Source organism: Microtus pennsylvanicus, chromosome 2 (genome assembly GCF_037038515.1).
Source record: "Microtus pennsylvanicus isolate mMicPen1 chromosome 2, mMicPen1.hap1, whole genome shotgun sequence".
Taxonomy (NCBI): Eukaryota; Metazoa; Chordata; class Mammalia; order Rodentia; family Cricetidae; genus Microtus; species Microtus pennsylvanicus.
In genome coordinates, this window is record NC_134580.1 from 7,429,897 (window position 1) to 7,455,269 (window position 25,373).

Here is a 25,373-nt window from a genome sequence, read left to right on the forward strand (position 1 = left end):
GAGTTTAAAGCCAGCCTCGTCTATGTAATGAATGTCAGGCCAGCCAAAGTTGCATAGTGAGACGATCCTGTCTCAAAAAAAAAAAAAAAAAAACAAGACTCAAACAAAGAATCTGTGTGGAGCTGGTGAGATGGCTCAGTGAGTAAAGGCACTTGCTGTCAGGCGTGGTGACTGGAGTTTAATATTTAGGATCCACATGGTGGAAGGAAAGAACCAGCTCCCTGAAGTTGTCCCCCAAGCTCCACATGTGCGCTAGAGCACCCCCCACCAGTAAATATGTAAATGTTTAGAAAAATCTACTTAGGCTGGGAATACAGCTTAGTCTGTACAGTGCTCTAGCACACGAGGAGCCCTGGATTCTCTCTCCCAGGCTGCATAAACAAGGAGTGCTGGCAAGTGTTTATCATCCTAGCACTCAGGAGGTGGAGGCAGGATCAGAACAGTCAAAATGCTTGTTATCTAAGTACGAGGATCCGAGTATGTCTATAATCCTGGTATGGGAAGGTGGAGGCAGGAGGATCCTTGGAGCTCTTGCACTACTGACCAGCTAGAATTGCTGAATTGGTGCACTCCAGATTCAGGGGAAGATCATGTACCAAAACACTAAGGTGAAGGACTGGTGGGATGGCTCAGTGGGCAAAGGTGCTTGCTGCACAAACTTGGTAATCTGAATTTGACCCCTGAATCCAGGTAAAGATAGAACAGACTTGTCCTCTGCTTACCACAGGCACATCATGGCATGTGTGTCAAACACACACACACACAGTTCAAGGTCATCCACAGCTACAGAGCAAATTTGAGGCCAGCCTAGAAGACCTGCAACTTTGTCTTGGGAAAAAAAAAAAACAAGTTAACCAAACAATAATAAACAGATAAAACTTGGCCCAGGGCAGCGGAGACAGAGGAGATAAACAAGCTGAAGCCACACGCAGGCTGATGAAAAAACAATGACACAGCCCCTGTGAGTTGGAAGTCTTCACTTTATTACTATATCACCAGAAGTCACCACCTTCACTTGGTTCACCACGGATGGATGGATGTCATTGAGGAGGATGCCACAGGGCCACTGGATCCACTCTGGAGAGGCTTAACCAGGTGGGGGAGGGTCTAGAGCAGGGCCCACGTTGGGGGCTGCTCTTCACTGCACACACGCACGCACACACACTCACAGATATATTGTAGAGCCTTATATTATACATCTTATATATAGAAAATATATATATTTATATTATACACAGGCAGTAACGCTGTGGGAGGGGCTGGGGCACCCAGACAAGAGCTGTGGGCACCAGGGGGCGGGAGTATCAGGGTGGGGGTAGCACTAGGAGATGGCTAGCCCAGCCCATCCTCCATAAACTCTGGGGACTCCTGCTCACACTCAAAGGGGTTGTGGATCAAGGTTAGGGGTGCCCCAGGGGTAACAAGTGGGATCTATTGGTTACATGGGAAAAGCCTGGAACCCCAAGAGTCATGAGGGGCAGACGGAGTGGAGACTGGTGCCGGTTCCCTGGGAATTAGCCCGATTGCTACACTCCAGGTGGACTGGGGGCCACCCAGGCAAGATGGCCTGTAACTGTGCAGATTATGACATCTCAGAAGGCAGAAGATGGGGCTCCCAATCTCTCACTCTGTGCTTAACCTTGGATGAGACATGAATCTCTTGAAAGACCCCTGCAACTATAAAGTCCTGTAGAATCCATTCCCAGACCTTCTTTTGTGCTTGACAGGGAAAAGGGAGCCCCAAGTCCATAGAACCCAGCTGTGGGGGGTGTCTCCATGGAGAGTGGGGGAGAGAAAAGCAGATGCAGTGGAGAGGGGAAGGAAACCAGGGTGCTGCTGGCGTTGGGTCCTACGAGGACTATGCTTTGTCCAAGGAGGTGTGGGGCTGTGATCCCTCCCAAATCACTAAGTCAGAAGCCTGGGTCTGACTCAAATCCTCCTAGGCTTCTTGTCTGTTGACTGACATCACTACCATGATGGTGGCATGCATCTGGAAAAGGAGGGGGGTGCCTGCTGAGGTCCTAGCAGCCCAGCTCCTGGTCCTGTAAACTTCCGCAGCCTGAGGTCTAAGGTCGATGATAGACACCCCAGGCTGGGCAGAGTTTAACCAGCACTCTGCCCTCTGCTTGACATCACAAGTGGCCTGTTGCTGCCTAGGGAGACACCAATGGGCCATCCTCAGAACTCTAGCGTTCACCAGCATGAGTTGCAAAGGCCAGGACTTCTCATAGCCTCTTGGTGGCACAGAAACATTCTGTGGCCATTGTCTTCTCTCTGGTCTGAAACCAGTTAAGTCACCCAAGCGGTCCCTGCTTGACCCACCTGGTTGGGGCATGGGGCTGTACACAGAGCCCCTTCCTAGGTGTGGAAAATGGAAGTTAGCAACAGCCAGCTGTCACTCAGCTGCCTGGGGTCCTCTCCCAACACTGGAGCCCCCTACGGAACTTGGAGACCCCAGTTAGGATCCAATCTCCAATGTTAACTCTCTATACTCACAGAGACTCAATTTCCCCTTCTGCTCAGGAGGGGGCAGTGGTGCTCCTTCTGTGCCTCTGAAGCGTGTGGCCCCTCCCTTGCTGTCTTCCTGAGGCCTGCACTCATGCCAGGTCTCCTACGGTAATGGCCCTGTACCTCTATGTAGGAGTTCACAGGCTCTTAGCGGACAGGCGCCACAGACAGCCTCGGTGACACCTCACCAACATGGGTACCAGAAGAGAAAACATGCCTGTCAGAGTCCTGTAGGGCACGGGGTGAGATGCTGAGGACACCCTTGCTGAAACTGACCCGCAGCCCATTGCCCTGCTTCACAAAGAACCAGCTGGTGTATGCCAGGTACACAGGACGATGGCATAGACAACCCTCCCTCTGGGCTCCCTCTGTCACACAGAGGGAAGCACCTCCTGTGAGAATGTGGCCTTGCTGTCTCTATAGGCCCCACCCACTCTCCCATCTCTAGTCTCTGAGATAACCTGCTATTTTCTTTCCTGTGGCCCGAGATCTCCCTGAGTCCATTCTCTCGTGTCTCACTTACGAGTTAGCTATGGCACTCAAACTGAACCTGTCATTGAAAGCTCCTGTCCTGAACCCTGGCTGACCCAGACAAGCAGAGGGAGGACAGTGTCCCAGGTGGTGACAAGGGTGGAGTCACCTGCTGGATGGGTGGAGTCAAGGCCAGCTCTACCACTAGCACAGGGACCTCCGGGCAGGTCTCCACTCCCCCCAGCCTCCTGTCTACCCAGTCATGTGCACAGCGAGCCCAAGAGGCAGAGATGGCCACCACTCCTTTGGGAGACTGCAAAGGAGGTTGCTGGCAGACCCCAAAGAAGTTCCCTGTGGGGCATGTTGAGCATGGAGCAACACAAGGGGACAGGGGAGCCCTCTAGAAGGCCAGGACTGAGGAGAAAACCTGAATGGGGGAAAGTAACTGAGGCAGAAGAGGCCCTTGGTTTGCAGCAGATCGTGTGTCTTGCTGGACTCAGGTCCTGAAGCATCCCCCCAACCCCCGAATTAGAGTAACACTGAGAGGCAAAACCTAGGTGCAGGAATAGAAAGGCTGACAGGAGCTCTGCATCTAGCCTACCTTGAGGTGGCCTGTTCTCAGCTCTTTGAATGACCTTGGACAAAGCATTCTGACCTCTCAGACCTCGGTTCCCTCGACTATAAAATGCAGATGTCCCTGGCAATTCCAGGAGGACCGACTGTTCCATACCAAGGACTCTGGGGATGATGGTCCCCATCCTGTGATTGACCACACTCACCTTGTGACTGAGCCCCTGTAGCCAAACTTGCCCATATCTGTCTGCCCTGCCTTTCCTGCACCCAGAGCAGGGCTTCCTCAGCCCACTGTCCCCCATCCCTCACTCCCCAGCCGAGCAAGGCCTAGCATACAGTAGGTGCTCAGCAAATGCTCAAGGACACAATGAATGACTGTAACCCCTGGGCCCCACCCTCTAGACCCCTGCTGGGCACACACTTGCACACACATGTAGACACACCCCACCTGGCTCCCCCCCACCAACCCACCCCAGCTGCACTGGGCCTCAGTGGAATCACCTGGAGGCTTAGCAGGTGCTAGGCAGGGTCACCTGGGAGGGAGCAGGATGTTTGAAAGGGGAGCTAGGATGAAAGGGCAGGGGCAGGGTAGGCGGTCACTGTCACCACCATCATGGGGGCTCAGTAGCCCTGTGACTGGTAACCCTGGGGCTCAGCATCGAAGGCGTTGGCTGGATGCTGGTAGGTGCCACCCATGCCAGCAGGGTCCGGCCCAGCGCTGGGCTCCACGTAGGGTGCATAAGGCATGCTGGAGTCCTGGCTGGGATCCATGTAGTCCTGGGAGAAGAGGGCCGAGTCGGCGCCAATCTGGTACCGCTGGAAGGCCAGCACAGCCTGGCCCGCCTGGGATGGGGGCAGGCAGGGACGAAGACAGGTAGGAGGGATGGTTAGGAGAGAGACAGACAAGAGTATTGGGTTAGTAGAGGTTAGTTGACAGGATACAGATGGTTACAGATGTTCAAACCACCAAGCTTGACTAAGGGGAAGGACTGTTCACACAGCCACCCCTTCCGAGGCCCAGGACCACATCATCCAGCCATAAAGAACCTCAGAAGTCACCTGCCCCGAGTATCCCAAGCCAAGATGACTCAGCCTCGGAGGGTTAAGATGGCCCAAAGGCCCACAGCCTGCTCCCAAACTGTGTTCTCAGGGGTGTTATGTGAAATGGGAGAAAAAGCCTCCTAAAACAGATGCCATCTTTTTGCTTCTCTTGCAGCTAGGCACAGTCATGTGGTTAACTTCCAACCAATGAGGCACAGCCATATCCCATGACCCACTGTCAGGTCTAATGCCCAGAAAACAGATGTGATAGCTGGCGCTCCAATAGCTAAAAACACACTAAGATGGACGATGGGTAAGAGCTAAGGTTGTGTCTAATCACTGAAGGCATTCAAAGCCACTATGCAAGCCCCACACTATTTCTCCAGATTTGAAATTTTTTAAAATTATTATTATTATTTGGAATTGAAATCATTTGCCACTAAAGCTAATTCCAGCCGAAACACACAGCAAGACAAGTTTGGGAAATGAACAAAGCAGTAAAACACATCTCAGAACCACAGGACTCATCAGAACCTTGACTGTCTGATACATGCTGGGCCCTGTTTGTCTCAGCACAAAGATTGCCTGCAGCTGCACAGAGGGAAGACAGGATGCTGACCACAGGAACCACATCAAATCGGCTCTGCAATTCACAAAGAAAGCCTTCCCTAGACCTTTCCAGCCCACAGTCCTGGGTCATGGCTGGGAAGATGAAGGCAGAGAGGAGGAGTGCCGAGACTCAGCCCCAAAGCCAGAGGCCCTGGCCTGTGTGAGACTGAGGAGTTGTCAGGGCTCTCTGGGGCAGTGGTGAGAGGGCAGGAAACAAAAGAGAAGTATGGAGGCCAGGCTCTCCCCGTATTCCCTGGCTTCGTGATGCCTGCGGAGGCAGGAAGCTGGAGCGATGACTTCCACAAATCCTTTCGAGAGAGAGGCCGCCAGCTAGAGCACTGGTTCTCAACCTTTGGGGGTCGCATGTCAGTTCTTTAAATTACAATTATAACACTGCTCTAGAGACACTGGAGTCCGCTTGCACCTACTGCATCCTCACAGCCTGCAGAGAGTACAAGCCCTGGGTGGGTGCTGTCCAGATTCTGGGGACCCAGAGGAGGCAGTGAGGAGGATCTAGAGGCCAAAGTCTTTCGACAGAACAAGTATTCACTAGAAGACCCACTCCCCACTGGGCTGTGGTGGCGCACGCCTTTAATGCCAGCACTCGGGAGGCAGAGGCAGGCGGATCTCTGTGAGTTCGAGGCCAGCCTGGTCTACAGAGCTAGTTCCAGGACAGGATCCAAAGCCACAGAGAAACTCTGTCTCAAAAAACCAAAAAAAAAAAAAAGACCCACTCCCCGAGGAGAGTTTATGGGGATGCACCTGACTCAAGGAATGAATGAATGAATGGGTGAACAAATGAATGAACGACAGAACTGACATTTATTGAGCATCCCTGTGCCAAGGCCTGCAGGCCTTTGTTCAACCTGCTCAGCTGCCTGAAGAAGTTCATCCATTATCAGTCAGGCTAGGAAAATTGACCAAGATTCAGAGAGGTGCAAGAATTTGCTCTTGGTCACACAGCACAGGAAAGCTGAGCTGGGCCAAAGGTCCTCCAACATTCCAGGCCAGCCCTCTGCAAGAAGTCACCCCAGGGGGACAGTAAGCTGGCCTTTCACACCACAATCACAGACAGGTTATCACACTGTCCAGGCTCAGCCCCTTCCAGGAAGGCACTTCAGACCCTCTAAGGGGCCACCCCACTTTGTGGAAGGTCAGCTACCTTTCCCTCCCAGCCTACAGGCTCCCGGGACCAGGGACCAGTCTAATCCACACAGGCACCAAACAGTTGCTCAATAAATGTTTACTGAAGGAGTGAACGTAAAGAATAAACCGAGGAAGCGATGCAGCATGAGTGAGCCAGCGCTGAGTCTTAGCTGACTGCTCCAGCTAGCCTGTCCTTCCTGTCCTAGCGGTCAGCGGTCTCCTGCACTTGAGCCCTGCTGGGGCCTGGACTCCCTGCCCTTCAGGGGCTACGGCTGAGCTGAGGCAGGGAACAGTGTGTTGTAGTCCTCCTGGAAGGTAAGTTCCTTGAGTCTGCGGACGGCCAGGGCTGCTGTCAGGCTCTGCCGGAGAGAGCAGGGGTGAGGCTGCTGAGGAGGTGGAAGGGCAGAGCTGACTCAGGAAGGCCAGCTGTGGTCAGCAGCACCAGTCCTTCAGGTCCGGTCAGCTCTGCCCATCTCAGCCAGAGGCCCACTCTCCTCCAGATACCTTCTTCCCCAATGAGATCCCCTGGGGTCACCTTGACTGTCCTGCCCAGTCCTGAAGGCATCAAGAGCTATGGTTACTCATGGCTGGTCTCCAGGAACCACAAAATTCTAGCTCCCAAAACTGGGGGCTGAGGATGCCCCAGAAAATGGGTGTTGGGGTCCTTTTAAAATATATATATATGGCCAGAGCTGGAGAGATGGCCCAGAGGTTAAGAGCACTAAATGCTCTTCCAGAGATTATGAGTTCAATTCCCAGCAACCACATGGTGGCTCACAGCCATCTGTAATGAGATCTGGTGCCCTCTTCTGGCATGCAAGCATACACGGAAGGAATGTTGTATACATAATAAATAAATAAATCTTAAAAAAAAATAGACATGACCTAGACCCACACAAAGAAGGGCTAGCCTTACTATGCCATGGAGTCCTCGAGACCTTGGGATAGCCCTGCAAAGAACAGACTGCAGCAAATCCAAGACCCCTAGATATGATTCCCCCCACCTGCAAGATTTCTAGTTTTGGAAACAGGGTTTCTCTGTGTAAGAGTCCTGTAGCTCTGTAGACCAGGTTGGCCTTAAACTCACAGAGATCCACAGAGATATGCCGGGATTAAAGGCGTGCGCCACCATTGCCCAGTTTATTTTTTGTCTTTTTTAAGGAATATTATTTTTAGACTGGGTGTGGTGAAACGAATTCTGGGACAGCCAGGGCTACAGAGAGAAACCCTGTCTTGAAAAGCCAAAAATAGACGAACAAACACACTGATAAGTGACTGAGCCTCAGTTTCCCTGTTTGGAAAGCAGTGTCAATAGGAACCTTCTGAAGTGGGGAGCCCCCATGAACGAAGACCCTCGTGAACGAAGACTCAACATGAGCAAAGAAAACAAGGGAAGCAGCAAAGGCGCTGCCTGTGTGCAGAGACCAGGCAGGAGGACCTTGAGTTTAGGTCCAGTCTGGGCTGCACTGTGAAGTTCACGTCACAACCCTAGGAAAGCTGCTCCACAAAAGGCAAGGGTTTGCCATGCTCAGGGAGGCTGTGGGTGGTGCTGGAGTGAGGTTCCCGCCAGGAGACAGAGCTCAGCCTATCTATTCAATAGGCCACAGCTTGGAGTGTGGCTGGGGCCAGTGGGGAGTCTACAGGCGCCATACTCACCCAAGTGAAAATGGAGAAGAAAGAGAAGGCGATGGCGGCCCGGGCGGCATCTGTCCCTTCGTTCAGAGGGTTGTCCTGGACCTTGGAGACTTGCCACTGGTTGGCCAGGAAGCAGAAACCCACAAACCAGAAGAAGGCCCAGAAGGCTGGAGTGTCCAGGGTCAGGCCAGATGTCAGTGACACACACAGAGAAAGGGGAGAAAACAGGGTACCAAGAACAAGGACACAGGTCAAGAGCATGCTCCCATGCTCCCCGACCCCCAAATGATGAGCGAGGAGGTGGAACAGAGAGAAGGAGCGGACTGGGAATGATGGAGTTGGGGGGCCACAGAGAGGGCAGGTCAAAAGCAAGCAGATGCACAGGGCAAACCATGGAGCGAGAGGACAATGGGGAGGGGTTGGGCAGCCAGGTCAGGGGCCTCTCTTAGCGCCTGCCACATCCCTGGCCTGGTCTGGACGACCAGCTGCCAATGCAAGGAGCAGGATGCAGCAGCCCTGCTCAGACTTCTGGAGAACTGGGGAGAGGGACCACTGGGACAAGGACAATAGTGACTGCACAGCCTACAGCCTGGGCCTCCACTTCCCACGTGCGCAGCTTCCAGAAGCCTCCCAAGTGGAGCCCCCTGAAGCTGAGGTGTGTGGGCTGGGTAGAAGATCAAGATCCTCTGTGGGTACCAGGGTCTCCCCAGAACTGTCCAGGACAGAGCCTGGGCATGTGCCAGCCTATCCCTGAAAGGAGCTTCTGGGAACTCCATGGAAACAAGGGAACAGTCACTTAGTCCTACGTCTTTCTGGAAGGTCAAAGGGTCCCCAGTTCCTTAGGAAGCAGGGCCCACAGTCTCCTGATCCTGCCCAAAGTGCCTACCAGACTGACTCTGGGATTCCCATGGGTGGGAGACTGGCAAAGGGAGGTAGTTCTGCTGAGACCAGGGGAAGGGGGATCGAGGATCTCCAGGGAAGGGAGCCGAAGGGCACTGAGACCAGAGCTGACCTGAGCCCCTCCCCTAGTCAGCCGCAGCCCCTCGTCTGGGGCTTCACTACCCACACTTCACGGGAGGTTATTAAGGGGTACCACCCGAGCAGGCTCACCCGAGACACCGATGTCGGACAGCACAGCCTTCTTGCGATCCTTGACACTGCTGATCTGTGGGAAGTACACATCCAGAGCCAGGTAGAGCAGGCAGGTGAGGAACGCCAGCACGCCCACGGTCACGCCGTAGCTGCAGGCATTGGGGTTCCGGTTGTAGATGCAGAACTCCTCCTCCTCCTCTGAGCTGTTGAGGTAGCCCTCATTCACGATGGAGCCAAAGACCACAATGGAGAAAACCTGCAGGGCGGAGCAAGTGTGAGCACAGCCAGGCTCCCCCACCCTGTAGCCTGATCCCCTGCGAACACGAACACGAGACAGGTAGGTATTTAAGCAGGGACCCCAGAGGAGGGCGACTTGCTTGAGGTCGCACAGCAAGGCAGCATCCATCACTTTCTAACACTGCTACAGAGCTTAAGGGCCTCTGACTGCTCATGCAGTCCTTCCTACCTCCTGACACCAAGGGTCCCCAGGGCTCCCTGCCAATCCCCCATCCTCCAGGTCAGTTTCTACAGTTCCTAGCACCCACCCAGTCCAGTATCGCGTCCCTCTCTGAACAGCCTAGGTAGGGCTGCTCTAGTCTGGTGTCTCGAGCCACGAGTCTTGGTCCTACCCTGGTGAATGAAGTGAGAAGTCAAAAGCTCATAGCGGTAGCCATCCTGCCAGAGGCGTCCCATAAGCCACCTCACTCACGGTCTTAACAAACCCGGATCACTTCAGCTGGACTGGCAGCTAGCTCAGGCCACAGTGGCTCTGCCTCCTGCAGGCCACACCCCATGGTGACTAAACCTGGTAGATAAAATGTGGTTACAAGGTGTCTCGGAGCTGGGCAGGCAGCGGTGGCGCACGCCTTTAATTCCGGCACTTGGGAGGCAGAGACAGGTAAGACAGGTAGGTCTCTGAGTTCAAAGTCAGCCTGGTCTACAAAGCAAATTGCAGCCAAGGCTACACAGAGAAACCCTGTCTTGAACTCCCCCTCCAAAACAAACAAATAAATAAATAAAAGAGTCTGGGCTCATAAGGCCCCACCCCACTGAGAAGCTACAGGTGGTTGCTAGGGGAAGGGCAGCCATCTTCCTTATGGTGAACTCCCTTTTGCCAGGTAAATAAGGCCCTGCTGTGCTCATGCCAGCAACCTTAATGCAAAGACACAGGGCTGGAGAGCGTCCCAGCGGGTAAGAGTGCTTGCTACTCTTCCAGAGGACCCAATTCCGTTTCCAGTACCCATTTCCGGTGGCTCATAACCATCTGTAATTCCAGGGGATCTGGTGCCCTCTACAGGCCTTTGTGGGCACTGCACTCACACGGCATACATAGACACAAACATACATAGACATAAATAAAACAGGAATGATCAAAGACATGACTGTAAGAGCTTGTTGGGTAGAGGGGTTTGGCAGGAGGGAGAAGGAGGAATGACTGGGGGGGAAATGATCAAAGTACATTACATAAGTTTGAAGTTACAAAAGGATAATTTAAGCGATGAGATTTTGCCTCTGGCTCCCACTCTCTGACCTCCTGTCCCTGCCTGCTCTACTGGAAGGCAGCTGCTGTGACAAGGGGCGGAGGAAAGTCTCTAGCTGACAGCCTGAAGGGAGCTGAAGCCCTCTCCATCAGCAGCCCATGGAGTGGGGGTGGGCTGAAACCCAGAGCACATGCTTGTGAACTTGAAACTGACTTGTCCACAGGAGAGCCAATGAGACCACAGCCCTGGCTGACATCGTGGCTTTAGCCATGAGAGACCTGGAGGCAATAGCGCCCACCTTAGCAGATTCCTGACCCACGGAAACTGAGGTAAACTGTGACTGCTGTTTTAGGCAATACGTTTGGGGCAATGTATTATGTAGCAATGGCTAATCGACATATCAGTATCATCAGCAAATGCAGACAACTGCACGCGTGTATGTGGAGGCTAGAAGTCAATGTCTGGGGGCTTCCTCGGCTACTCTCCACCTTACTTTTAGAAACAAGATCTAGAGCTGGGCGGTGGTGGTGCACACCTTTAACCCCAGCACTCGGGAGGCAGAGGCAGGTGGATCTCTGTGAGTTCGAGGCCAGCCTGGTCTACAAAAGCTAGTTCCAAGATAGGCTCAAAGCTACAGAGAAACCCTGGTTCGAAAAAAAAAAAAGAAAGAAAAAGAAGAAGGAAAGAAAGAAAGATAGATAGATCAATCGATCGATCTCTCACTAAACTTGGAGCCCACTGATTCAGCCAGACCGTCTGGCCAGTAAGCCCCAGAGATCTTGCCATCTCTGCCCATCCAGCATTGCTATTACAGGCTCAGGCCACTGTACCCAGCTTTTAGATGACTATGAAGGCCTGAACTTGGGTCCTTGTGTCTACATAGCAAGAACTTACCAAGAGAGTCATCTCCTCAGCCCCTACTTTCCGTTTATTTAAAAATGTATTTTACGCGCATGGATGTTTGGTCTGTACACATGTGCAGTGCTCATGGATGCCACAAGAGGGCGTCCGATTCCCCCGGGACTGGATTCCCAGATGGTTGTGAGCCTCCATGTGGGTACAAAAAAATATCCTTCCGTTATCAGCCACATGCTCTCTGCCACAGTGGACACACCCAGGAGGGGTGGTAAGGCAGAGACGTTGTGGAATAGGGGAAGAGCCAAGAATCGTCCACAGTGTTTTCTTGCATGTCTACCACCAAACAACAGTGGTCCCATTCATCTGCTGCCTCATGACACCCTCCAGGCCTCAGCACACTGAGGTGTTTGATCTTTTCATTATATCAATCTCCATTAAGTGGATAATTGGTGATGGGATATTAGATTGGTATTTGTGAGTTATTGTTTTTAGAAAATTATATTGGTATTGATTCTTGTATGTTGATACAAAGTTAAATTATATTAACTATTGTATGCGAGTATGCTTCAGCCTCTGTTTAAAACATTAGTTATGTATTGATATATACATTGTATTGATATATATATATTTACCATATTGCAGTGTACATTTCTACCTCTGATTAAGATACTTATATATTGTTTATGTAATGATATACATTGTTTACATTTGGAGGTCATTGTCCTCATTTATTGCAGTTTTTATTCTCTTAGTCTTCAAGTTAGATAGGTATCGAGAATTATAGATCAATAGTCATCTATGTTTGTCATATTTATATATAGGCTAATCAGGTTCTTTAGATACATAGAGATTATATTTAGTATAGATAGTATAATCTTCAACCTCTTCAAAGAGCTGTAGAAAAAGGCCTTTAATCTAACCTAGAGTTCCGTGGTAGTGAGACACAATTACTCCTAGCAACACCGCTCTACTCCCTAGAGAATGTTGAGCACCAAAGACACTCCACTGGGAGCTTGTCTTCTTGGAAGAACTGGCCTTTGAGCAAAGAAAAGCCCATACCTCGACCACTGACAGAGATACAGAGTATCCGTAAATGTATAAAACAGGATTGTCTTATCTTGCCAAGACAGGGTAGGATAGTTCTAAAGCCTTAGCCAAAGTTGGTTGCCTCAACATTGCAAATGAGACTTTGGGTGATTGCCCAGGTAGTCAGTTATCTCTATCATTTGTTGCACATTTTGGAAGTTTCTCGTTTGTACTTCCTGGTTGCTCAAGTTATATTACTTCCCTTCTCAGATCTTTGATAGAGTTGAAGATTAGATAATTATAGTTACCCTCCTCATGATTTAGCCAAACTTAATTTCAATATATTATTTAGACTCCTTGAAATAGAATGCTTAGTAAAACTTTTGTTATATGTTTCTTGATTAATATTGTTTGTTGCTTGTAATTTTATATTCGGTATCTGTTCCTATTGTATATAGTTGTATTGGGTTTGGTTCGATCTTGTTTAGACAAAAGGGGGAGATGATGGGGAAGCTCAGCCAATCACATTTCGCTAGGGTGTGGCGCCTGGGGCCAGGGAAGAAAGACCTGGGAATCCAGGTGCACTCTCTCTTCTCTCTTCGCTCGTGTGAGTTTCCCCGTTTTCCAATTATTAAACTAGGTCTGTTATATTGAGCTTGTCTGGTTAATTCTAGCTTACCGGTCGACTACGCCCATCAGTCCTTCATATCCCCAGATGCCACCAAACACACAGAATGGAAAAGTCTCTTGATTAGAGAGATTTCAGACCCTGGGGTCAGACAGGCCTTCTCCATTCAAATCTGGAGCTGCTTGCTAGGTGCAGCCCCATACAATGGGCTTCTAGAAAATTCTCATCTAGTGAGACGGCTCAGTGGATAAAAGCACTTGTAGCACAAGCTTGGTGAGCTGAGTTCGATTCCTGGGACCCACACAAAAGTGGAAGGAGAGAAATAACTCGGCAAAGTTGTCTTTTGTCTTCCGCGGGTGGGTGCACAGAGTCACACCCACGCATATACATGTATACAGGGGATGTAGTTCACTGGTTCCGCGGGTGCACAGAGTCAAACTCAGGCACACCTATATATACACAGGGGATGTAGTTCACTGGTTCCGCGGGTGCACAGAGTCACACTCAGGCACACACATATATACACAGGGGATGTAGTTCACTGGTAGGTCAGGCACTTACCATCCTGGCACTTAAAAAAACACAACACCAACCTCTCCTCTCGGGGAGGTTTGCACACCAGTACCCAGAGCAGGGCATGCCTCTCAGGATTAAGAAAGAGGCCCTTTCAGGTTGCTTCCTTTCCCTGGAGGCTTTGGGCAAAATGGAACACCAGAGGCCTCTCTTGAGCAATACTGCCTGTTCCTGTGGCAGGAAAACACACTGCTGCAGCAGGGGCTGAGAACAAGAGTGAGCCCCACTTGTCAACAGCAAGGAAAACGGGCTCCCCAAAGGCTGGGAGGGGGAGCAGGCAAGCGGAAATCTGGGCCTTGGGGAAGGCTAAAGAGGAACCATTAAGACTGGGTCTCTAAGGGGAATCAAGAAGGGAGTCCTTGGAGAGGCCAGGAAAATGGTGCTGGAGACATGTGTCCCCAGGAAGGTGAGGAGCAAGATCAAAACACCCTCAAAAATAGGAACGGGGAGGCCTGTGACCCCACAACAGCAGCAGGCTCCAGCTCTGGTCAGGCACTCACCACAAATTGTAAGCTTCCTAGTGCCTGAAACTTTGCAGAAAGGGACACTGAGGACAACAGGACCTTCCTGTGGGGAGTGACCCGTGGGGTACAATCAGAGAATCCCTGCCTGGCCTTGGGTCTAGGGGAAAACAACAGCCCGGGACTCCCAATATACTCTGAGGAATGGATGCTTCGGGTGACGGCAGGTCCTGAAAAGGTCAAGAGGATGCATCAGTGGTCAGGGCAGAGCTCTGCAGCCGGGCCCTTTGAGATGACTGAGAAAGAGCCAGCCCTGCATGGATGGCTCACATAATCCGGGCAGGGGAACGGAAGCAGAGGCTGGAGGTGAACTGAGGATATGGTGGGGGAGTGAGAGAGTAGCAGTGATCAGTGGGGTACAGGCCTGATGGACTGTGGGGTGACCACCGTCTTCAGGCGCAATAAGCACGGGATTTGAAGTAGCTGGGGGACAAGGCCAGACTCACAGATCCCTTCCCATTGGTCCTGCTCCTTCTGATGTCCCCACCGGAAGATGGAAGATTGGAAGTTGAAAAAAATCACTTTTGGGGTTCCTCTCTACCATCTGGATACATCCTGAGTATCTAGGTATAGAGGCCAACTGGGCACCAGCCCCATTCACTTCTGGGGGCCCTGCTCCTCGTCAGCTATGTGCTTCCCTTCCACTGTCCCAGGCCCTTTCTAGGTCTTCTTCCTTGGAGACTGTTCCTAGCACAGGTCCCATCCCAAACTTAATGGTGGCCTCTGTGACAGGTGCAGGGAAAGCACACAAACTGCAAGGGTGCACTATTCGGAGAGCTGACTGTGTCACACACACAGATCTGCACTGCGTCGGGGTGGGGCCCAGGAGGCCTCTTCCTAGAGGTCAGTAACAGCAACTCCTGAGCACCTCATATGTGATCTACACCAAAACTACAAGGCATCCAAGGTCCCTGTTCACACCGAAGGAGACAGGTATTCATGTAAGTTCTGAAACATACCACGAAGAAGCATTAACTAGAGTAAGGGGAGACAGCCAGGGTGGCTGATGAAGTGACCACTGAGTCAGGCAGCAGCAAACACCACCACCACCCCACCTCCCCCACCCCCGCCCTAATCGGTATCTCAAAAATGATGGCCCAGGGAGGAGCAACAACAAGCACAAAGTCCCTAGGGTGCAAACAAACTTATTGTGTTAAGAGGGAGGTAAGGGAAGTGACACAGAGCCAGAGGAAGACATCTGGGAATTAAGGTCACCAAGGTAAGCAAAGGCTGGTCCCCTGGGATCAGGGTAGGTCTAACAGCCAATGCGGACTCAGAAGCAGTAACTGACCTGATCTGACCTGGGTTTGCAAAGAACCAGCTGGTCAGCTCGGAGAGAGACTGCAGGGAGCTCCTGCAGGGATTCCTGCAGAATCCAGGCTGGAAAGAGCCAGGGAGCAAACTGGGGGAGCTCGGACTGCAGGAGTGGTGCAGCCTGCAGACCTGCTCAGGTCCCACACAGTGGAGGAGAATACTGAACTCAAGGGTAGACCTGACGACAAACAGACAGAGGTGCACCTGAACACACCTACACCCTGTCTGTGTGTATGTCTGCAGGCCAGAAGAAGGCACCAGACCCCATTACAGATGGTTGTGAGCCACCATGTGGTTGCCGGGATTTGAACTCAGGACCTTTGGAAGAGCAGGCCATGCTCCTAACCACTGAGCCATCTCTCCAGCCCCTGAACAGACTGTCTTCAAGGACCTACCGTCTCTGAAGTCTCCAGAGCCACCTACCGGATTCTCTCAGTCTCACCAGCAGCGATGATCTAATTTCTCATCTGAGTGGGAAGCCCCAGAGCAGGGGACAGGACCTCATGTGTTGCCGCTCGACCTCTCACAGATGTGGAGAGAAGGGCTTACAGCGTGTACTGAGGTATGCTCAGACCCACCAGACTGACATACTCATTCCTATCTTAGGACTGTGCCTGGGGACTCGCGGGTCACCCAGGCTGCAGTGGAGCCAGCACTGGCATGCCAGACTCTCTGAATCCAGAGCGGGTGCCCTGTACCAGGCAGCCTCCCTGGGTAGCTTGTTAAAGCCAGATCTGCAGAGACCGCAGGGAACACATAGCGTAAGCAGACACCAGAGAACCGGAAACTAAACCAGACGGAAACTCTATATGGATCCAGTGGAAGCCAGGATATGGGAAAAGACATTGTGGTAGCTGGCTGTGCTGTGGGGAAGGGGAAACGGTCCTCACAGGAAGAACCAGGGGCCAAAAAACAGCAGAGGACCCAGACAGGAGGCTAGGGACCCAGGGGGGCTGCCTGACAGTGGCAGGTTCAGAATGAACCTCCTTCTGTCCAACTAGCTGGAGAAAATGGCGAGGAAGGGATGGCGAGGTGGCTTAGCAGGTAAAAGGCCCATGTTGTCAAAGTCTGGAGTCCTGAGTTCTATCCCAGGAGTCACACAGTGGAAAGAGAAATCTAAAGCTATCCTCTGATCTCCACACATGTGCTGTGGCGGACACTCCAGAATACAGTCAGAAAATAGAAAACAAATGGCCAGGTAGACAGCATGCCTCTGCCATGGGTTCCGCCCGCTTCTGGATCCATCCGTCCTGTCTTTAGAAACAGAGTCCAGATGGTGCTTGGTAGAGACCCACAGCCAACTCAGAGCAAGAAGAAAAACCAGATTAGAGAATTTCGGGATACTGAGCTGCTAAATTCAGAGGTGCAGAGCATCCAACAACCCAGAAGCCCTGAGCCTCTGGCACCCTTGGCCTCTGCACCCTGTCAGTCATCTGGAGGGGAAGAATGCACAGCTGCAGGGTGCTGCAAAATTCTGCACATGCAGCTCCCACTCCAAACACTGCTTCCTTCCTTTTTTTTCATCTAACGAGGCAACGCCTTTCACTCTTGGGGACCCTATGAAGATGTGGCGACCCCAGCAACCTTCTGGACACCTCCTTAGTGACCCTCCCCACCCTGATCTCAGGGGTTGGGATGTTTACTGTCTGTCTCCCCATGAGACCCTGTGCCAGCCTGTAATTCCAGAGGGTCAGAAGCCAAAGAAAGTACCTCACAGATTTGACCATTAGTCTTCATTGAGACCCATATATCCCAACAAAGTAGCTGCTACCCAACAGGGAAGCAGAGGTTCACCAGAAGGTGGGACATGGCCTCTGACCCAGCCTGTCCCTCCAAAGCACTCCAGGATAGAACTTACAGCTGCTCCCAAAAAGGGGCAAATTCCAGACCGCAGTTCCAGGCTACCATGACAGACAGCCCTGAGTAATTCCCAAGGGACCAAATGGTGAGTATTCTTAGAGAACAGAGCCAGGAGGCCTGTGTCTGAGTCAACTGAAGGACTCTAAGAACACCTCCCCTTCTCAACCCGTCCCTCAGCCAGCAGGGGCACCAGCAACTCCTGAAGTCCTAGCTATTAAAGGTAAGGTATTTTACTTTCCTCTCTGCTTGTTTCTCAAATAAATCTTTCCATCCTTATGTTTAGATTTATTTTTATTTGTGTTGGTGTATGCCACGTGTGTGTGGGTGAGCAAGCAGCCAAAAGATGATATCAGATCCCCTGGAACAGGAGTTACAGGCAGCTGGGAGCCACCCAACAGGAGTGCTGGGAACTGAACTTGGTTGGGTTCTCCAGAAGAGCAAGTAGTCTTTTTTTTTTTGAAAGATCTATTTTTTATTATGCTTTTTAATTAATTTATTTTATGTGCATTGGTGTTTGGCCTGTGTGTGTGTTTGTATGAGGTGTCAGAGCCCCTGGGACTGAAATTAAAGACAGTTGTGAGCTGCCACGTGAGTGCTGGGAACTGAACTTAGGACCTCAGGAAGAGCAGCCAGAGCACTTAACCTCTGAGCCATCTCTCCAGCCACCAGCAAGTACTCTTAACCACTGATAATTTCTCCAGCCTCTTCTTCTTTTTGTGAGACAGAGTCTTAGTTAGTCTGGTACTTGATTATGTAGCCCCATCTGGCCTTGAACTCGCAACAGTCCCCTGATGACTCAATCTTCTGTATACTGGAACTACAGGCCTGTGCCACCACACTAGTCTGGAAAGGTCTGTAGATGAATGTCAGGTTTACCCAGCTAAGCTGCAGATAGCATCCATTAAACACCCCGGCCTGTTAAGCTTCCAACAAAACCTTCCACTGGCCCTGCACAGACATTGATTCCTAAGTCGGGTGGTTGGGAGGAGACTGCTTGGTCCCCGTTGCCCTCCACCCCTTTGGTGCAGGCAGCCAGACAGCCTGCTCACCACCTCAAGGTCTTCTCTAATTGAGCCCCAAGCCCCAGAAAACAGCTAGGCAGATATCATGCACCGCAAATACCCTCTTTATCCCCCAGCACAATTATGAGGCAAGCAAGGGTCTTGCCCCTAGCCTCCTCCTCCAAGACCCCATCCACCACTCATTCACAGGGTCCCATCTATCTACCAGACCCCAGACCTGAGCCAGACCTCAACCCTCACCAATCTGGCTACCTGGCCCTGTTACCTCGGCTTCCCCACAAAATTCTGTAGCACTTCGTATTGCCAGCTTGGACCCAGGCCACCTCCACAGATCTTCAGGCAGTGACAGCAGCCACGCCAGATGCTTTCATTAAACCTAAGTCAGGGGAATGCTGTTATTCTGCTAAACTGACACTCACTCAGAAGTGAACTCACCCTTCCCACCAGGCCTTACCCGCTTCCTCTGGCTTTTATCAACATTGCCCTCCTAAGGCCATGAAACCTCAAAGCCTTCGCCCTTGGCTGGCCCTTGGATCTTTCCCCAGATCTTCCCAAGGAGGACAGCTTGGCAGCATCTGAACCTCCACAGGAACTACACGGCCCCAGGAAGCCCTCAGGACTCTCAGATCCAGGGTAGCTTCCAATCAGCTCCCTTAGTCGCATCATTACGTAAGTTGTTCCCTATAGCTCAATAGCTGGGTTCAGTCTCCCCAAGCCCAGCAGGAAGGTCAAGAGAGGCCTGCAGGGGAGCAGGAGCCAGCGTGACATGCACAGGCAGAGCAGAGCTCCAGGAGAGAACTCGGTACCTCTGGCCGGTAGTGTACCACTTGCACACCCCTGAACACAAGGGACTCACGCCCAAAACCGACTGTGAGCTGAGCCTGGCTTCTGGCCAGCATCTGGGCTGCAGTCCCCTCCCCAGCCCAATCCTGCCTCCTGCACCCCGGGATAGGCGACCATGCTGAGATGAGTCAGGCTGCCAAGGGCCCTACTACAGACAAGTCCACAGCCCACAAGATCATGTGAGGGAAGCAGAGAAGCCAGCACAGGGACGCGTGACAGCGCCCAGCAGCAGCTCATCTGCCTAGAGAGCCTGGGCCTCTCCTCCTGGCAGCCTTAGATGTAGCCACTGGAGATTAGGTGGTAATCTTCCCATAGGCTGTCCTCACGTGGTCTCAGTAGTGGGGGTGAGCTGGCTGGTGCGGAGATGCAAACCAACAACCCCCTCCTGAAGCTATGAAAACACAGGGCTTGAAAGCCTCATCAAGAAGGGGGAAACTGAGACCCAGAGAGCTGGCTGCTTTGACTGGCCAGGGCTCCTCCATCAGTGCCATCTCTGCCCCTTTTGGAAGGAAGAAGTGGAGAATGTCCATCTTGTCTGACCCTGTCACTGCTGAACCCAAGCACCCAGTCCACCCAGCAAGGTGGCATTGGTGAATTCACTTCAGAGACAGGACAACAGAGGCTCTGGAGTTCCTCATCTAGTAGGGACAGGGTTCACCACTCAGGTACTGCCTCTTGCCTTGCCAGGTGATGCCAGCCCCAGGCTGACACCGCGGTTTCTCCTAGCCTGGCTCCCCTTTGGAGACAATCAACGTAGAAGAGGTTGCAGCCTTGCCAATTCTCAACTATCTGCCCAGTGGACAAGGGCAATGAGGAGAGAGTGAGCTGGGGAACCCAGGAAAGCTTCCCAGGGGAGGTGAGAGTTCTGATAAAACAAGGGGGCAGAGTAGCACAGGTTCCAACACACACCCACAGTTCAGAGTCCTCCCAAGTTAGCCATCACCCCAGCAATGGGAGTCTGACAGATTCCCTGTCCCCAAGGCTTATAGCCCAACTCAGTTCTATTATGCCTCTCAGTCCACGCCATCAGCTCCTTCTGGCTGGTTGGTTCTTATCCTGCTAACTCTAGTGTTGCCTTCTTGTCTCAAAGTCTCAAAGGGTATGCACTTCCTCCTGGTTCTCCACACTCATATTTTAACTAGATTCTGGGCCATATTTCTCACATTAGTGTGGAAGCCTTCATTGCCTAAAGCAGGCAAAACACAGAGTCCAGGTGAAATCGAAGGACAGAGTGCCCACATCCTATGCATTTGGACTCAAGGGAAGGGCACACAGAGGACCTCGCTGCCAGCCGGGTACCATGGAAATCCATTTATAAGGATCAACCACGGGATTTGGCAATGTGAAGGTCACGGATGAGCCTGACCAGAGGGAGGTGGGAGGGAGAGAGGGAGCCTGCTGAATGTCATTCTAGACTGAGCCCTCTCAGCCCTCCAAGAGACCAGGGAAATGGGGAGGGGGTGGCTGAAGAGGGGGAAAGGCCAGGAGCAGAGAGGGGAACCTGAAGGTGGAGAGGCAAGAGGAGAATTGGGGGAAGCTCCAGATGCAGACACAGGAACTTGAGCAGCCAAGAGGGCCAATATCCAGGAGGCTGAGCCACCAAACAGGGAGCCCAGGGCAGAGATGGAGAGCAGGACCGGATTTAACGCAGCAGTGGCAGGTAAGTGCAGCCGCGCAAAAGTGCCAGAGAGGGGACAAGGCCAGGCATGGGGAGGGTCAGTGGCTCAGAGGTTCAGAGGACAGACAAGAGGGCTGAGGACAACTGGACATGGCATAAGGATGCACACAGCCTAGGCTGTGGCTGTGTCAGATAAGGACAAGACATGGAGGAGGGCAGGCCCAGGTGTGAAAAAAGAGAGGGGGAGAGAGGTAGGCACAGTGACCAGAACCGAAGAGCTGCAGGTCAGGGAAGGGGTGTGAGGCCAGGGGAACCACGCTGGCTCTGGTGTGTCAGAAGGGAAGGGAGATCTCAGGGCTGCTGGGCAGCCCAAGCTGGAGGAAGGCCTTCAAGTCCAAGAGGCTTCAGGGACAGAAGGACCCTGAGCCTGCTCACAAAGGGAAGGTGGGAAGAAGAGAATGACCACTATTGAGTGGCTTCAGGGTACAAGGGCTCAAGGTAGACCAGGTTACAGAGAATTTACATGAGGGGGTCAGGGATTAGAACTTCAGGAGAGACAGAAACTCAGGGCACAGTCCACGTCCATCTGCTCTATGACTGTGGGCTACCTCAGCAATCTGGCTTGTGGGGTCCTTCACGGTTCTGGGCTGATAGCTGGGGGCTGTACCAGCCAAAGAGCTACTCTTCCCCCAAGCCTGGGCTGACAGCTTGGGACTGTAGCAGCCAAAGAGTTATCTCTTCCCCCAAGTCACTTCCCCTGCACCTGCCTCCTCAGAGGAGATGAGCCAAACTCCATGCCTGGAAAGGAAGCTCCCCCAGAAATAAGGAGGTATGACCAGCCTGCCAAGCTCCAGCGACACACATGTGTGCCAGGAGCCTCCCTCTGCTGCAGTGTGTGTGGTGCACATAAGTGGAGGCCGAAGGTCAGCACAGGGCGCCCTCCTCTGCTGTTATCTTATTTTTTGAGGCAGGGTCTCTCAGTGAGCCTGCAGGTCATTGATTCAGCTAGGCTGGCAGAGTTCCAGGGACCTGCCTGTGTCTGCCCACACCCAGTGCTAGGGTTACAGGCATATGCTGCCACATCTGGCTTATACGAGGGTGTAAGGGATCCGAATCCAGGTCCTTAGGTCCTTCTGACCCCCACAGACACCTGGCAAACAAGTGGTGGGTAAACATCCATAGAGACAAAACACTCATACACATAAAATAATAAAATAAAATCCAAGTCACTGTCTTTTCCAACTTAATGAATGGGGAAACTGAGGCTTAGAGAACATCTTGCCCTAGCCACACAGCCACTGAAGACTTGCCCTGTGCTCTGCTTACCTCCTCTCCCACTGGGACAGCAGGTTTTTCAGGTCTGACTTCCAAGCCTGGCTTCTCTAACTACCTTGTTATCTGCCTCTTCTTTCCTCCCTCCCGGCTTCTCCTCTCTGTCCTCCTGGCCTTTCCCCCCCACCCCATGCTCAGCTTTGCTCCTCTTGGTCTGAGGACTGACATACCTATCCCAGCAGCCCCAGTTACTGGCTCTGGGTTTATCTGCCATCTGAAGTGGGGACTGCACACCTCTAATCTCATTGGGAGACGGAGAGAAGTTCCAGGACATCCTGGGCTAAACATCAAGACCCTGTCTCAAGTTGGGCAGCAGTGGCGCACACCTTTGACCAGTCAGAGCTACACAAAGAAATACTGTCTCAAAAAAAAAAAAACCCAGCCAGGTGGTGGTGGCACATTGGCACATGCCTAATCCCAGCACTTGGGAGGCAGAGGAAGGTGGATCTCTGTGAGTTCGAAGCCAACCTGGACAGGTTCCAAAGCTACAGAAATCCTGTTTCGAAAAACAAAAATTAAAACAAAAAAAAAAAAAAAAAAACAAGAGACCCTGTCTCAAACTAAAAAGTGAAGAATTGGGGCAGGAAAGACTGCTCTTCCAGAAGACCTGAGTTCAGTTCCCAGCACTCAAATAAGAAGGCCAGGAGAGCCGGGCGGTGGTGGCGCACGCCTTTATTCCCAGCACTCGGGAGGCAGAGGCAGGCGGATCTCTGTGAGTTCGAGGCCAGCCTGGTCTACAAGAGCTAGTTCCAGGACAGGAACCAAAAGCTGCAGAGAAACCCTGTCTCGAAAAAATCAAAAAAAAAAAAAAAAAAAAAAAGAAGGCCAGGAGATCTGCTTCTTTCTTTCTGACTCTATAAGCACCCACACTTACATGGCACGCACACACAAACACACACGAACAAGCATAAATAAAAATCAGTCTTAAAAAAGAAGTTAAAGCCGGGCGGTGGTGGCGCACACCTTTAATCTCAGCACTCGGGAGGCAGAGGCAGGAGGATCTCTGTGAGTTCGAGACCAGCCTGGTCTACAAGAGCTAGTTCCAGGACAGGCTCCAAAGCCACAGAGAAACCCTGTCTCGAAAAACCAAAAAAAAAAAAAAATCAAATAAAAAAGAAGTTAAAAATTAGCCAGGTGTGGTGGCGCACAACTTTAATCCCAACACACAGGAGGCAAAGGTAAGTGGATCTCTGAGTTTGAGACCAGCCTGGTCTACAGAGTTCCAGGATAGTGAGGGCTACACAGAGAAACCTTGTCTTAAGAAATAAACAAAAAATTAAAAATTAAAAAAAATTTAAAAAAAGAAAAAAAGAAAGAAAAAAAAGCCAGGAGGTGATAGTGCACACCTTTAATCCCAGCACTCAGGAGGTAGAGGCAGGTCGATTTCTGTGAGTTTGAGGCCAGCCTGGTCTACAAGAGCTAGTTCCGCCGAGCGGTGGTGGCGCACGCCTTTAATCCCAGCACTCGGGAGGCAGAGGCAGGTGGATCTCTGTGAGTTCGAGACCAGCCTGGTCTACAGAGCTAGTTCCAGGACAGGCTCCAAAACCACAGAGAAACCCTGTCTCGAAAAACCAAAAAAAAAAAAGAGCTAGTTCCAGGACAGGATCCAAAGCTACAGAGAAAGCCTGTCTCAAAAAACCAAAAAACAAACAAACAAACAAACAAAAAAAGTCAAAAATTGTTGACTAGAGGTATAATACAATGAGTGTTAAAGCATTTGTCTAGCAGGCATGAAGCTCGGGACTACAAAAACAAAATAATAATAATAATAACAACAACAACAACATGGAGAAAAGATATAAGCAAGGAAGAGCTCACCAGCTCACCACTGCCACAAACCTTCCAGGTTCTCCAACCCTAAGACACAAATGAAGGCTAGGAAAGAGACTTGCTGCTGAGGCTAAAACCCAGGCTGTCAGGCCCCTCAGGCCTCCAGCTGTCTACACACCAAGGAAAGCACCAAAATACACATCAGAAACCCAGAGGCCCAACCTCTTACCTCCTGTGTACAACTCACCACACCCTAGACCTGAGACACACACGGGAGTCCAAGAGTTGGCCCCATCAGAGAGGCCAGGAGGGCTCCAGGATGGACAGTCACAGATGTCAAGCCTTCCTGTCTAGGTGCCAGAGTGTGCCTGACACTGGGAGAAAGCCGACTGAACGTGACAACATACCTCCAACCAGGACACATGCCCCCAGACACAACTGCGAGCCAGGACTCCGGGAGACATCTGCAGAGAGCGCAAGGAGCATGAAGCCCTGCAGCCCGGATGTTCCTCGACCTAGAGAGTCACCTGGCTGAGCTTGTTGCTAACCTAAAAATGGGGGAAAGAAACCAGGTGTGGAGATGCACACCTTGAATCCCAGCAGAGGCAGGAGGATCTCAAGACCAGACTCAGCTACGAAGTGAGTTCTAGGACAGCCAGAGCTACACAGAGAAAGCCTGTCACGAGGGGAGGGAGAGCCCCACTATACTTACTGAATTCTCCCTGAGTACTCAAAAAAAATCAGTCTATCAGTCCATCTGGGTGTAGTGGCTGGCGCACACCTTTAATCCAGGTGGATCTCTGAGTTCAGGTCTAAAGCCTGATCTACAAAGCAAGTTCCAGGACAGCTGGGGTTACACAGAGAAACCTTGTCTCGAAAGAAAAATGACCACAAAAAGTGGAAAGTTCTGGAGAGACCACTCTGCAGTTAAGACAACTTGCTGTTCTTTTTGTTTGTTTGTTTTTGTTTTTCGAGACAGGGTTTCTCTGTGGTTTAGGAGCCTGTCCTGGAACTAGCTCTTGTAGACCAAGCTGGTCTCAAACTCACAGAGATCCGCCTGCCTCTGCCTCCCAAGTGCTGGGATTAAAGGCATGCGCCACCACCGCCCGGCAACTTGCTGTTCTTTAGAGTGCCAGTACCCAGTTCCCAGCATCCTAGGAGGTTCATAATGCTTCAATTCCAACTCCGGCATATCAGATAATCTCTTTTGTCTCCCGAATCCCCCTCACAAAGGTGCACACACATAGACACAAACTTAGCCTGGAATGTTATATAGAGAAACTTTGTCTCAGAAAAACAATCAAAAAATTAAAAAACTTGGGGGCTGGAGAGATGGCTCAGTGGTTAAGAGCATTGCCTGCTCTTCCAAAGGTCCTGAGTTCAATTCCCAGCAACCACATGGTGGCTCACAACCATCTGTAATGAGGTCTGGTGCCCTCTTCTGGCCTTTAG

The 25,373-nt window shown here is 51.5% G+C and overlaps 1 protein-coding gene across 2 annotated transcripts in view; it reads right to left on the bottom strand.

Moving 5' to 3' along the window:
* Window positions 1-962: 962 nt before the first annotated feature.
* Window positions 963-25,373, bottom strand: part of Syngr1 (synaptogyrin 1) — a 28,126-nt gene continuing 3,715 nt past the window's right edge. The window contains exons 2-4 of one of the 2 annotated variants that reach the window (XM_075959859.1): window positions 9,094-9,331; window positions 8,005-8,150; window positions 963-4,395 (exon numbers count right to left, since the gene is read on the bottom strand). In XM_075959859.1, coding sequence (XP_075815974.1) covers window positions 4,174-4,395; window positions 8,005-8,150; window positions 9,094-9,331 — 606 coding nt within the window. In that variant the 3' untranslated portion in view covers window positions 963-4,173. Of the gene's footprint in view, window positions 4,396-6,429; window positions 6,708-8,004; window positions 8,151-9,093; window positions 9,332-25,373 lie in introns of those variants that run through there. The other variant, XM_075959860.1, reaches the window with a different exon arrangement.